This window comes from Grammomys surdaster, unplaced genomic scaffold (genome assembly GCF_004785775.1).
Source record: "Grammomys surdaster isolate TR1022 unplaced genomic scaffold, NIH_TR_1.0 125947, whole genome shotgun sequence".
NCBI classification, from domain to species: Eukaryota; Metazoa; Chordata; class Mammalia; order Rodentia; family Muridae; genus Grammomys; species Grammomys surdaster.
The window spans coordinates 2,068,018-2,082,541 of NW_021620769.1; the positions used below are offsets into that span (position 1 = coordinate 2,068,018).

Genomic DNA, 14,524 nt, shown 5'->3' on the forward strand with positions numbered 1-14,524 from the left:
GACGCTTTGGCACTAAATCTTTGATATGTATGATAAAGCACATGCTTTTATTTTATTGTTTTTAGAAGGAAAACAACAGTGAAGACATTGTGTATTTATGCAGACTACAAATCTGATGAAAGCTACACTCCAAGCAAAATCTCAGTCAGAGTAGGAAATAATTTTCATAACCTTCAAGAAATCCGGGTATGTTTTTTTATTTTTTTTAAAATGTGTGTTTCTTTAACTCATTCTATAAATGATAATCATAAAACAAGAATATTATATTGAAAACTATGCATGTAATATATTTTTAAACTGCCATCTTTTTTCTAATGCTTTATTATAGAATTTTCAGTTATAAGAAAGGCTAGAAGAATTGCACAGTAATCCCCTCAAGTTTGGAATGCTTTAATGTTTTACTACATTTGCTTTATTGAGTTCATTTTTTAATTCATCAAAATAAGTACCATCTAGGTTGTAGGAACATGTTCATTTTCACTGCTGATTAAAGAATTAAAAGGCAGGAAACAACTGTTACCAGAAATCTTGGCAAGTCCTACTGGTGCCATCATATAATAATTGGGAAATCAGGGTCTCCTTTTGAGGTTCTTAGTCTCATTAATGAAAAAAAAAAAGGAATGGACTCATGGAAACTCATGGACAATTTATTTATAGTTTAAGAGAAAAATTCAAGGGCATGCAAGCTGTAAAGTTAACAGTTGCTCAGAGGAGAAGAATGGAGGAAAGAGGGGGAGGCCATGCTGTTTGAGATCAGCTGACATAGGTCAGCCTCGGTCAGCAGAGTTGTATGCTAGTGGGGCAGCTGTAGAGAAAGAGTAAAGGCGCCCAGAACCAGGGAGAGCATGCTGGGTCTCTAGCCAGGATCTGAAAGACAAAGACAGAAGAGAAGGTCATAGCTATGAAAGGAAGACACAGACAAAACTCAACAACTCTTAGGGCTGCACTAGGGAAGGAAACTGCATTATCTAATGGTGAACTCAGTTCCTCAAGGTAGTCCCCTAGCCAGGTCCTTGGCCTGCTCCCACTGAATCAGTCATCAAGGGAGGAGATGAGGACATACTTCCAGCTTGAGGTAGATTCCACTGTTTACTATAACCTCTTTATTTCTAAATATGTGAGCATGATATATTATTAGTAAGCATACTTAATATTAATTCTAAGGGAAACATAATTTTATACAAATTTCAAGTATAGTATTTGATGAGGTTTACAAATGCATGTATCTGTATAGCTCTACTTCTTTAAAATGAGGAACGTTTTTCTCTGTGTCTACTGTCATGGGATGTCTTTTCTGTCCCTTCACTCTTGAATCTGTATGTTCTGAAATATGAGGTCAGCACCTTATAGGCAGCGTGTACTCAGTTGAGCCCTGACTGTGCACTAGCCACTCGGTATTTGATTGAAGGATTTAGTCCTCTGTAATCCCAGTGATGATCAGTAGGCTGGGATTTACTGCTGGCATATTTTCATTGCCTTTTGATCACATGAGGCTCTTTGTACTTTCTTCTCTTATTTTGTGCTTAGGTAACTTTCCCATGTATTTCCCAAAGCTTAGTCTCTGTCTTTGCATAGAGCTTTGTGATTAACACAAGTTTTATATAAAAAAATTTATGGTCGTAATAGCTACTTATTGTAAACTAATAACGACTTATCTTTGATTACATACGTTTACTTAACTGCCTCATGCTTTGTTTTGATGCCAATAAATATATGCCTTTTTATATAGAATCGTTAAGTTTTAGTGGAGAAAACAAGAGAAACAAATACCCATTTATACTAGGTAGGTGTTTTAGTTAGGGTTCCTATTGCTATGATGAAATACTATGTTTGACCAAAGCAACTTGGGAAGTATTAGTTTGCTTGCTGTTCCATGTAACAAGCTCATTTTTAAAAGCAGTGAGTGTAGGAACTCAAGCAGGGCTGGAACCTGGAGGCAGGAGGTGATGCAGAAGCCACGGAGGAGTGCTGCTTACTCACTTGCTCCCCATGGCTCACTCATGGCTTAATTGTAGAACTCAGGACCCCCAGACCAGGCATGGTGCCACCCACAATGGGCTGGGCCTTCTGGATCAGTCACTAATTTAAGAAACTTCCCACACGGGCTTGCCTATAGCCTGACCTTATGGAGGCATTTTCTTGGTTGAGGCTCCCTGCTTCCTGATGACTCTAGCGTGTGTCAAGATGACATAAAACTAGCCAGGACAGTAGGAAATTGAAGATCACTGAATAAACGTTCCCATCCAAGTCTAGCTTAGTGATAAGTGAATTTTGGGGTTACTTCAAAAGTGCAGCTCAAAAGCAGCTGTGTTATTGAAAAGCTCATCCCAGCAAAGTGCCGCTGTCACCGTTGGGATTGAATCTGCTTAGGGATATGTGGCCATCTTCATCCTGGACTTTTGTCTTTCCTCGGATTTGGAAAGGATTTTTGTTCTTATATATTAAAAATTATAAATTGATGTGCTTTTAATGTGAATGATTTCTTTATATGTGTGTGTGGGGGGTGAGGGTTGTTAGTGTATGCACACAAATACAGGGAGCCCTTGGAGGCTAGAAGAGAGTGTTAAGTCCCAAGGAACTGGAGGTCCAGGGGCTTGTGAGCCACTCAACTTGGGGACAGGATCCAAAGTTTGGTTCTCTGGAAGAACAGCAAGAACTCTCAACTGCTGAGCCATCTCTCCAGCCATTTGTTAGTTCTTTAAATAAACTTCTTGTTACTTACTTGTCTTTCTACTTGAGCTCCTGTAACCTGCATTTTTTTTTAAGTTGTCATAAATTGGGCAAGCTTTCTTCCAGATTTTTCTTTTTTTTTCTCTTGTAGCATAATTTCATGGATTCTTTTGGTTATTTCTGCCTTATTCATTGTATTTTTTGGCTGTAGAATTTGTTTTATTAAAAAAACCCAACTTCCATTTCTTATGTGCCTTTCTTATACTCCTTTCTTATTTTGGTTATTTATTGTACTGTGTTTTAAAATTATTTCTATTTTTTTAAAGCTTCTTGAGCTTTCTTAAAGCATTTAATTTGAATTTCAGGCAGTTTAGGACACTGCATTTACTCAGAGCCAGTAAGTGGTGCTTTCTTTTATTTCTTTGGTTGGGTAGTATTTCGTGGATTATTCTTGATTCTTCTGGCATGACCTTACTCTGTGTTCTTGAAGAAGGAAATTATTCTGGTCTTTGAAGACTATCTGGGAAAGCTTACCACCAGCCAGGCAGCTCATCTGGAGGTTCTGGGAAGGACAGTTTTAATGTGATCTATGGGTCTGTTTGCCATTGGAGTCCTCTGGTAGGTTGGCCTGATTCCAGTAGATAAGCTGCTGTGTAAGTCCAGTGTCTCAGCAGTAGTAGAGCTTGATTTTATGAAGGACAACCAGAAGGCTGTGTCTATAGGGGCTGATGTAGCTTTGTGGTAAGTAGCCTTGATCCAGAGAGAGAGAGAGAGAGAGAGAGGGGGAGAGGGGGAGGGGGGAGGGGAGGGGGGAGGGTGAGAGGGAGAGGGAGGGAGGGAGGGAGGGAGAGGGGAAGGGGGAGGGAGGAGGAGGAGGAGGAGGGGAGATGAGGAAGTGGAGAGGGAGAGGAGAGGAGAGGGAGAGAGGAGAGGAGAAGAGAGAGCTGTGGTAGCAGCTGGGTCCTTTCATTTACCACACATGTCTGGAACACCTGGCTGCCAGGTCTTGCAGTGAACAGCTACTGGGTCGCTGAAGGCAGCAGGTCAGCAGGATCGCCTATTACACTAACACTAGGGACGGACTCAGTGTTGGGGACTAATGTGATGGGGCAGGTCCAGAGCCAGTGTACCATGCCAGGCAGAGCTGCAGCCTAAAATCTGTTCCTAAACAGGCAAGCCTGATGAGCATCCATGGGCACTGGCATTCTCAGGAGTTGTGGCATCTTGCCTCATGCTGTATTTTCCTGGATTGGGCTGGGGTCTGAGGCAGTGTCTAGTAGGCAGAGGATATTTCCTCTTACTGTGCTGCTTGGGATCATGGGAAGAGTGGAATGAATGATACAGAACTCAACTTCATGTCCTGCTTAACACCCCCACTCCCACACCCAGGTTCTGTAATCTCACCTGGCTTTCTTACTAGCTTTTGCAAAGGTATTTTTGTGTACAGGTGTAGTTGGTCTAATTGACAGGTTTTGCCAAGTTTCATTTTACCATCTTGCTAATGTCAGGACTTGTTTTTTTGAGACACCTTACTGGTCATTTGTATGTATATACTGTTATATTCCTTTTCTTAGTTTTTTTTCATTCACTCTAATGTTTCTTAATTCAAAAATTTTAAAATCACAGTCACATTTGATCAATTGATAGTCTTTTTTTAGTATTATATATAGTACACTTAATCAGTGTCACGTGCTATAAAGACTTAAAGCATTTAATTGTATGATTTGTTACATGGTTCATATTTATCAAAAAGGACTCCTCATATTGATAAGCTTTTTGTGGAGACAAACTTTTCTCATTTTGGGTTTTAGCTAAAAGTTGTTCTAGCGTGAGCTGCATGCAGCACTAGAAACTTTGGTCTGGTGTATGGTGCTTGAAATGCCCACTAGATGTCACTGTTGGCTTTTTCTTTGTAGCCCTAATTTTTAGTCATCAACCAAAGGCTTCAACTGATGCATTAGTTGTAGCCTTAGTTGTAGTTTTTCCTAGAGTGTATTCACATTGAAAAAGTCTTCGATGCATTTTGGGAAGTGTACATCCTCATACAAGATCTCTGTGTTTATGAAGATGTACTGTATCTTCTTGTAAGTTTGACAGTACAACACTCTTTTGAAAGGCTAATTGGAGAAACATTAAATGATGTTTGGACCTTGGGGTCCACCTGGTCTTTGCCTCTTTTATGTAAATACTAACACATTAGCTGTTTGGAAAAGGGGGTCTTATAGGTAGCTTATTGGTTGTCTCTTATATATTTCTGTATGCTGATGACATGGCCTCATGATAACAGTTAATCCTAAGGATTACCAAGGGAGAGTCTCAACTATCTTCCTGAATAACTTAATGAATATGCTATTTTTTGTATAGTTCTCACTAAAGAATCACAAATTTTGCGTGTTCTTTTAATTTGTACTTTCAACTATACATCCTTAGGCAATTTATTATATTTACTTTTATCTTTTGTATGTTCAAGAAGTTTCAGGTAGTATTTTGTGTCTTAAGGATAGATGAAGTAGATCATAATTTTTAAAAAACATTTCTCCAATACTTGTCTTTCATTTAAAAAGAAAGACATCTGTGAATTCAGGTACTAAGTAGTTAAGACATTGAACTTTTGTGAGGGTTTTGGAGCCGTCCTTTCATAAGTTATAGGACTGCTTTAACTGAATGGAGAGTCTAAATGAATCCTTCTATGTCTGTGAGAGGCTCTAGTACATATTGAAGTATTTTAGTAGGGTCTCTTTCTTTTTTTCTAGAAATTATGGATCTGCTTACTTAAAATATTTTAAGTATTCATTTTCTATAGTCTTACTGATGTGAAATAGTAACTTAAGATTTGAAGGTGAGAAGAACAAATGGCTGTCTTAGGCCTCTAGAGTGCTCTTCTCCACCATGCGTCCCTTCATTTCAGTTATGGAGGGTAGCTAGGTCTTTGTTATTGCTGCTGAGGATGTTCCAGAAGGATCTCCATGGTTCTGCAGTGTGTGCTTTATTCTGTATAACTGAGAGGGATTGAAAATGGACTTTCTATTGATGTAAAGTTTGACTTGGGCCAAATTGAGTTTCTTTTTTTGCCAAAACAGATTTTATTTAAGTCTATGCTACTCATTTTATTTTTAAAGATTTGCAACTTGCTGTTTTAAGAAGTTTTTTAAAGAAAATTTTATAAGGCATTAAGATTTTATAAGCAAAAATTGTATATACAAAAGAGATTCTCTAGACAGAAGTGAGGATTTTTAATTTCAATCTTTGTTTTAATTTCCTTTCTTCTCTATCAGCGCATCTGTGTTACTGTCTTTCAGGATTAATGCATTCAGGGAGAGCTTTCAAATTAGGCACTGTTGTTGAATTTTAAAATCTTTTGGTTTTTGTTTTTGTTGTTTTTCAAAACAGGGTTTCTTTTTGTATGTAGCCCCTGGCTGTCCTGGAGTTTGCTCTGTAGACCAAACTGATCTCAAATCCAGAGCTCCATCCACCTCTGCCTGTCTCCTGAGCATTGGGATTAAAGGTGTGTGCCATCACTACTTAGTAAATCTTTTGTGTTTTAACATTATGTTTTTGCTTAGTATTGTTTTTCTCTGTGAAAGAAAAATAATATGTTAAGAATTTTTTGTCTAAATAACAAAGAGTACTAGAGATAACTATTTATTTGATATAACTATTTAAACATTTTAGAAAATATCCAACAGAACTTAACAGTTTGCTAATATATCTCTTTTTAAAACTGTTGTAGAACTTTTTGTGCTTAAATATGAAGCTAATATGTAATTTCTTATATCTTGAAGGCACTCAAAGTTGTTTCTAAAGTCTTGTTAGAAAAACAGCTTGCAGCCGGGTGGTGGTGGCGCATGCCTTTAATCCCAGCACTAGGGCGGCAGACGCAGGCAGATTTCTGAGTTCGAGGCCAGCCTGGTCTACAGAGTGAGTTCCAGGACAGCCAGGACAACACAGAGAAATGCTGTCTTGAAATTGACCCCACCCCCACAAAACAAAACAAATCAAAAAATCAAAACAAACAAAAAACAAAAAGAGAAAAGAAAAAAGAGAAAAACAACTTGCTACCTTAATATTAACTAGGATTCTTTCAGCATATTTGAAAGTAGCTCTTTGGTTCACTGTTAATATTTTATTTCTAACATTTCTAGACTGTAAGCTTGAGCATTTAAGTGAATTTTAAGCCTTATTTTCATCTTCAGGTATTACATCTGTTACCAAGTGTTTGGTTTTTCCTCCTTTTTAAAGAGATGAATTGACATAGTCTTTAACACCTAGAGAGCCATTGTGGTAGTTCTTTCTTCATGGACGAGAGAAAGAGCTTTTGTGTCTACTTGTCTTACGTCAGTAGCACAGCTATGTAAATCCATATATGGTACTTTGACAGAAGTGCTTAATAAATCAATTCTTCTGTTAAGATAATATTACTGTTATAATTAGAGTCTTATTAAGATGCAAGGCAGTATCCATTGATTTCAAATCTATTCACATTGACTTTCTTATGAGTTTTATTGTTAAACAGTTTAATATGAAGTAGACTGTCTAAGACAGTATATATAAACAATAAGTCTTAGCTATATAGCAAGTTCAAGTCCAGCCTACACCACAGGGTTTGAAGATCTGTCTTAAAAAGATTTTTAAAAAAACATTTTTAAAAGAAACACTGTAATATTTATATAAAAAACAGGTATAACTACAATATTGGCATTAAAAACAGGTATAAACCAGGAGACTAGGATAGAGAGCCTAGAAATAAACCCATGTGTGTATACTTAACTTTGTTAAAGGTTTAAGAACACACAATGCAGAAAGATGTGTTTCTAATAAATGGTCCTGGGAAAATTATGTTTTTACATGCAGAAGATTAGAACTCAATTCTCGTATCTAATCATATATAAAAATCATCTCAAAGTTTACATATAAGACTTGAAACTGAAACACAGGAAATGCCTTAGATAGGATAGTGAAAAGGACAAGGATGGGTTGTTTGTTTTGCTAACATCCTCAAATGCCCAGGAAACAAAAGAAAAATTAGACAAATAGGATTACCCCAAACAAAAAAGTTCCTTCGTAACAATGGGGAAAATCATCAGAATGAAAAAGAAGCCTATAAAACGGGAAACAAATCCATGCTGTACTCAGATTAAGGCTTAGTGTTCAAAATGTTTAAGGAACTTATGACCAAAACAAAACGAAACAGTAATTACCTAAAAGACAAAAAACAACTACCCCCAAAAGCAGCCAAGCAATCAACAAAACCACAGTCCAATTTAAAATTACAAACTGGACTGTATACTTTAATGAACATTTCTTAAAAGAAGACATAGCTGTGGCTCGTGCACATCTGTCATACTAACATTAGTGAATTTGAGGTAGGACAAAAATGAGTTTGAGACCACCGTGTTCCATAGTGAGTTCAAGGCCAGCACGGGCTACATGGCAACCTTGGCTCTAAGAACAAAACTAATAAAAAGACATTCAAGTGTCTTACAGATACATGAAGCAGTCCTACACATCACAGGCTGTCAGGGAAACCCAAATCAAAGCCACACTAGATATCAGCTCACTCTAATTATCAAGGAGATAGAGGAGACGGGCCGCTTGTGAAGAGACCCTTTGTATGCTGCTGGGGTTGTAAATTAGGTGGAGATTAAAGAAGCTGGGATGGAGTTCCTGCCATAGTGAAGTAGTTACACTTGCCTCGCTGTGACCGTGATACCCAGCAAAGGGTAGGAAGGCGGTTGTGACTCACTGCTTCACAAGTTTCACTTGGCCTCATGTGCTTGAGCAGAACATCATGGTAGCAGTAGTGTGTGCAAAAGACAAATTGTTCACATTATACACAGCAGGAAGAAGAGCAAGTGAGTCTAGAATCAAGCTAGGCTATTACCTCCAAAACCTTCTCGTAGTGGTCTGCTCTGTCAGCTAGGCTCCACCTCCTCAGGGTTCCAGAGTGTTCCAGAGTGTCTCTAGTAGCTGGGAACATAGGACAAGACCTGAGTGGGAAAGTTTTAGATGTAAAGTGTAGTGTTATGTGATTGCGCCCTCTTTGTTGCGGGGATGGATGTATGAGTGTGTGGGTATGTACACTTGACTGCAGTTGTCTGTAGAGGTCACAAGAAGGCATTGGGCCCCTTGGAGCTGGAGTTATAGGAGGTTGTGAGCTAACTAGTATGGGTGCTAGGAGCAGTGTAGGCCCTCTGTAAGAGCAGCATGTGCTCTTAACCCAGAAGCACCACCCCTCCTGCTCTCCCTCCTCCTCCTCTTCCTTTTTAACATTTCATTATTTTATATGTACGAATGTTTTGCCTGCATGTTTGTATGTGCGCCACATATGTGCCTAATACCCATGGAGACCAGAAGAGGGCTTTGTATCCCCTGGCTCTGGGGTTAGAGAGGGTTGTGAGCCACTATGGGGGTGCTGGGAAATGTACCTGGGCCATGGAGGAGCAGCCATTTCTCTTAAAGCCCCCAGAACCCACTTCTCATACTGTTTGGCACCCCTCTGTAGTGCCAAACTGGGGACTAACCCTTGAACACATGGCCACACCAGAACAGTCATCTCACCCTTAGTAATGCGCTGATTCAATGTTCTTCATTTTATTGAAACAACATCTCACTAGTTCAGCATGGTGTGAAACACTCAGTCTTCTTGGCTAAGCTTCCTGATGAGATGTAGGCATATGCCACCACAAGTGGCCCTCCCTCCCTCCCTCCCTCCCTCCCTCCCTCCCTCCCTCCCTCCCTCTCTCCCTCTCTTTCAGATAGTGTTTCCCTGTACAGCCCAGGCTCACCTGCAACTTACTTTGTAGGCCTTGAACGTGGGCTTCTCTTGTCTGTCTTCTTATTACTGGTGAGTTGAAGGAATTGCAGCAACTACTATTCAATCCTACTAGTGCAGCATTTCTAGTTTATCCTAATTGAAGGCAGTTCCCTAGCACCTTCCTTTTCCCCTCAGCTTGCCCCCCTCCCCCAGCTTGTTTACATGTTTAGGTAAATAAAGGATCTTTGGAGCTTCAGTTTTCAAAATGTAGCAATGAGAACATTGGCATGTAAGGCTGTGATGAAAGCCACTGACTGTTTCTAAGAAAAGTCACCGTACAAAGACTCGTCGTTAAAGCTGATGAGCACAGATAGGAAGCCGGCTGTCTTGCCACTGTTTTTAGAATGAAGATTCTACCAGGGTAACAGCTAGTATTGATTTGGGTGCTTAATCAGATAAGTAGAGAAGATTTGAGAGGTGAAGGGAAAGGGATGGGGGGGGAGAGAATGAATACATGCCATGGCACACCTGTGAGATCAGTCGATGGCTTTAAGGACTGGCTTAGTTTGCTTTCTCTTGCTATAATAAACACCATGACCAAGAAGCAACTTTGTGAGTAATTGGTCTATTTTATCTTAAAGCTTATAGTCCATCCCTGGGGGATGTCAGGGCAGGAATTCAAGGTAAGAACCCAGAGGCAGGAACTAAAGCAGAGGCCTTGGAGGAACACTGCTGGTTTGCTCAGCCTGCTTTCTTGTAGCATTCAGGACCACCTGCCCAGAGATGTACTACTCAATGCTGGACCCTCCCCAACTGATCCTTGAGAAAATGCCTCACAGACTTGCTTATTAGGCAATTTGATGGAGGCATTAAGGTTTCCTTAATTAAGGTATTCCCTTCCCAGTGGTTCTCTCTTGTGTCAAAGTGACACAACAGTGGCCAGTACAGTGTTGGTGTTCCTCATCTAATTTGCTTGAGACAGTCTCCTCTCCACGGCACATGCCAGGTTGTGGCTCTCCTCTCTGCTTCTCATTTTCTCACGAGAGTCAGGATTACAGACTCACATACTATGATGTCTGGCTCTGTGTAAGTTCTGGAGATCAGAGCACAGGTCCTCATGCTTCCTGGAAGTACTATACTCATGGAACCATCTCTATAGCCTCAAAAAACTAATAACAAGAGAAAAATCTGGATTCTGACTAAATAATTCCATGTGTCATTTATGTAACCTAATGAAAAGTACTTATGGTTGACAACATGTTTTGGTACATGTACTCATTGCAGAACAATTCAATGTATTGGCATGTGCTTTACTTAACACACTTTTCTGTGTATGTGCATGCATGAGAAGGTGCTCTTCCTCAGGTCACATCCGTCTCATTTTTGGAAGCAGGGTCTCTCGCTGGCCTGGAGGTTATCAAGTAGGTTAGGATGTTGACTAGTAGGACCCGCTTGTCTCTACCTCCCCAGTGCTAGGATTACAACAAATATGGCAGTGTGTGCAACCTTTTTATGTAGGTTCTGGGGGGATCCAACTCTCTTTCTAGTGTTTGTACAGTATGCACTTTACCAACTCTTGAAACCTTCTCCCTTCCTTCCTTTCTTTTTCTTTCTTTTTTTCTTTCTTTTTTCTTTCTCCCTTTCTTCCCTCCCTCCCTCCCTCCCTCCCTCCCTTCCTTCCTTTCCTTCCTTTCCTTCCTTCCCTTCCCTCCCTCCCTCCCTCCCTCCCTCCCTCTCTCTCTTTCTTTCTTTCTTTCTTTCTTTCTTTCTTTCTTTCTTCCTTTTTTATTTTTTCTTTTCTTTTTCTTCCTTCTTTCCCCTCTTTCTCCTCCCCCACCTCCTCTTGTTCTTATCTTCATCTGCTTTTTCTTCTTTGTTCTATACTGAGAACATCTTAAAATCTACCATTTTATTGGGCCAGTGAGATGGGTCATTTGCTAAGGGTGCTTGTTAACAAACTTAGTGATCTGAGTTCAGTACTCGAGACCCATATGGTTAGAAGGTGCCCATTGCTGTGAAGAGACTCATGGCCAAGGCAACTCTTAAGAAAGGAAATGTTTAATTAGGGCTGGCTTACAGGTTTAGATGTTCAGTCCATTATCATCATGACAGGAAGCATAGCAGTGTCCAGGCAGACATAATGCTGGAAAAAGGGATGAGAGTTCTGGCATCTTGATTAAAAGGTAGCCAGGAGAAGACTGGTTTCCATGTGGTTAGGAGGAGGATCTCATTGCCCATCCCCATAGTGACACATTTCCTCCAACAAGGCCGCGCCTCCTAATAGTGCCACTCCTTGGGCCAACCATATTCAAAACACTACAGGAGAGAGCTGACTGCCACAGATTTTCTTCTCACCTCCCCCTGGACATACACAATAAATAAGTAAATGTAAAAACAGTCTACTGTCTTAGTAATTGTCAAATATAAAATATATTATTGTCCATAGTTACCATACAATAGGTCTCTTGAGCTGATCTTCCTATCTTACTGAAATTTTGTTTCCTTTGGCTACCATCTTCTGAACTCCTATACTTCTAACCTCTGGTACCCACTATTCTACTCTCTTGTTTTATATATGTGTGTATTTACATTTTTTGAATTTTAATTAGTATATAAACTATTACGTTTCATTATGGTATTTTCAAACACAATTGGCTTTTATTAATCCTTCTCTCCCCTCACATTCCTTTCTGCCCCTTGTACTCTTTCACCCCAGTAGCATCTTACCTGCTTTCACGTCATGTGTGCTCTGCAGCTTCCTTCCTGTTCCTCAGTCCCCGTTGTCCCCTCCTATGGTGTTCCCCATTCTGGTTATATGATCTGTATCTACATGCACATATCTTCATAAGACATGAGAGGGAGGTTACACAGTACTTGTCTGGGTCTGGATTATTTTACTGTCTTGGTGTTACTGTTGCTGCAGTGAAACACCATGACCAAAAAGCAAGTTGGGGAGGAAAAGGTTTATTTGGCTTATATTACAAAGCACAGTTCATCATCAAAAGAAGTCAGGACAGGAACTCAAACAGGGCAGGAACCTAGAGGCAGGAGCTGATGGAGAGGCCATGGAGGATTGCAGCTAACTAGTTTGCTCAGATTGCTTTCTTATAGAACCCGGACCACCAGCCCAAGGATGGCCCCACCCACAGTGGGCTGAACCCTCCCCATCAATCTTTAAGAACATGCTCTATAACTTATAGCCTTGCCTATAGCCTGATCTTATGAAGACTTTTTTAAATTGAAGTTCTCTCTTCTCAGATGACTCATTTGAGGTTGACGTAAAAGTCACTTAATATAATATTTTTACACTCATCCATTTTTCTGAGAATTATATTTTTCTTTGTTCCTGAATAAAAATCCATTGAGTACACATCCATTCTCATAATCCATTCATAATGATGGGCGAATAGGCTGGCTCTGTTTTCTTGCTGTTGTGACTAGAACAGCAGTTAATCGGGATGTTCAAGTGTCTCTGTGGTAGTGTTTTGATTTCATATTAGTAATGTTCACATGTAGTTACTTCACTCTTGATTTTTAAAACTATCCCATTAGAATAGTACATTCTTTAACTTACAGCTTTTCATTTTGGACTGAATTAACTAACCCAATAGTAGATGGGTTATTATTAAATAACTTAGTTAAAATTGAATAACTTAATTAAAAACTTAACCCAGAGTAGAACATTCTGCAAGTTCCTGATTTTGTCTCTGCCTCTCATTTTACTCATGATGAATCTGAGCAATATGTGTTGTTTATATAGTATCTTTATTTATTTATTTATTTATTTTTTGGTTTTTCGAGACAGGGTTTCACTGTGTAGCCCTGGCTGTCCTGGAACTCACTCTGTAGACCAGGCTGACCTCGAACTCAGAAATCCACCTGCCTCTGCCTCCCAAGTGCTGGGATTAAAGGCGTGCGCCACCACCACCCGGCTAGTATCTTTATTTTAAATAAGAATTATACATGACTCTAGCTTTTGACATATTCTTTGAGATTCGTGAGAGAAATTAATTAGCCCTATAAACCATATTGCATTTGTTTTTATTGTTCACTGAGCATTTACAAATTTTATAGATAATTGCCAAACCTCAGAATTTAACCTTGAAGCTCTATTTTCCTATTTTATGAATTGTTAAAGACAAAACATGTCTGAGAAATATCTATGATTCTAGTAGCTTTAACATTTATTCTTGGGTCTGTAGAATATTCCTACAAGAGTTAAAATTTCTACACTTTATATTCTTAAAATTAGGAACTGCCTGAAAAGGATGCATGTTTTTTTTTGCAGTTATAAATATTCTGTACTGATTGCAGCACTGCGTAAGTTTAATTTTATAGAATTGCTAGCTTTTTTGTTGTTTTACTGTTACTCTATAGGTATACATGATGTAGGAAGAAGAGGAAAGTATGCTAACATTCTTAGCCCCCAATAGGTGGTATAACCATTGTTTCTATACTAAACATTAGCATATGCACCTAAGTGAGTTTAATAATGGGCCTTAGGAAGCTAGTCTGTAAGTACAAGAATCTCTGTACTCTGTCAGAACCAGGAATGACACTTTGTTTTAATTGCTAGGAACAAATTTGGGACCTATTAAGTAATGTATTTGTGTGTGTATAATATTTGTTAGCTTCCATTATGCTTAAGTAGCTGGCTTAATTACTAGACTCAGATAATATTTTACACATTGTTTTTCCTCCTACAATGTCTCTTGATATTTAATTTTAATTTAAAAATAGTGTGATGGGGCATGTTTCAGCTTTAGTGAAAGACTAGATTGAAGACAGATTAGTCTAAATGATCTATACTATGGCCCTAGAACTTTGTCATCTTAGAGACAATAATGATAAAGGGAATCAAGTATACTTTGGGGGAATCTAGAAGATTCTTTGTTTGTTTTTGTTTTTTGTTTCATTCTGTTTCTTGAGACAGGGTTTCTCTGTGTAACAGTTCTGGCTGTTCTAGAACTCTATTTGTAGACTGGGCTGACCTTGAACTCAAAAAGATATGCCTGTCTCCACCTCCAGAGTGCTGAGATTAAAGATGTGTGCACCACCACCACCCAACAAAGATTCTTAATATATACCTTATTGTGCCCC

General features: G+C 39.1%; 1 protein-coding gene across 5 annotated transcripts in view; it reads left to right on the forward strand.

Moving 5' to 3' along the window:
• The window catches only part of Anapc10 (anaphase promoting complex subunit 10), a 49,676-nt gene that overhangs the window by 18,197 nt on the left and 16,955 nt on the right, over positions 1–14,524 (forward strand). For all 5 annotated transcript variants that reach the window (XM_028753396.1, XM_028753398.1, XM_028753395.1 and 2 more), the window contains exon 4: positions 66–186. In XM_028753396.1, the coding sequence (XP_028609229.1) occupies positions 66–186 (121 nt within the window). The remainder of the gene's footprint in view (positions 1–65; positions 187–14,524) is intronic.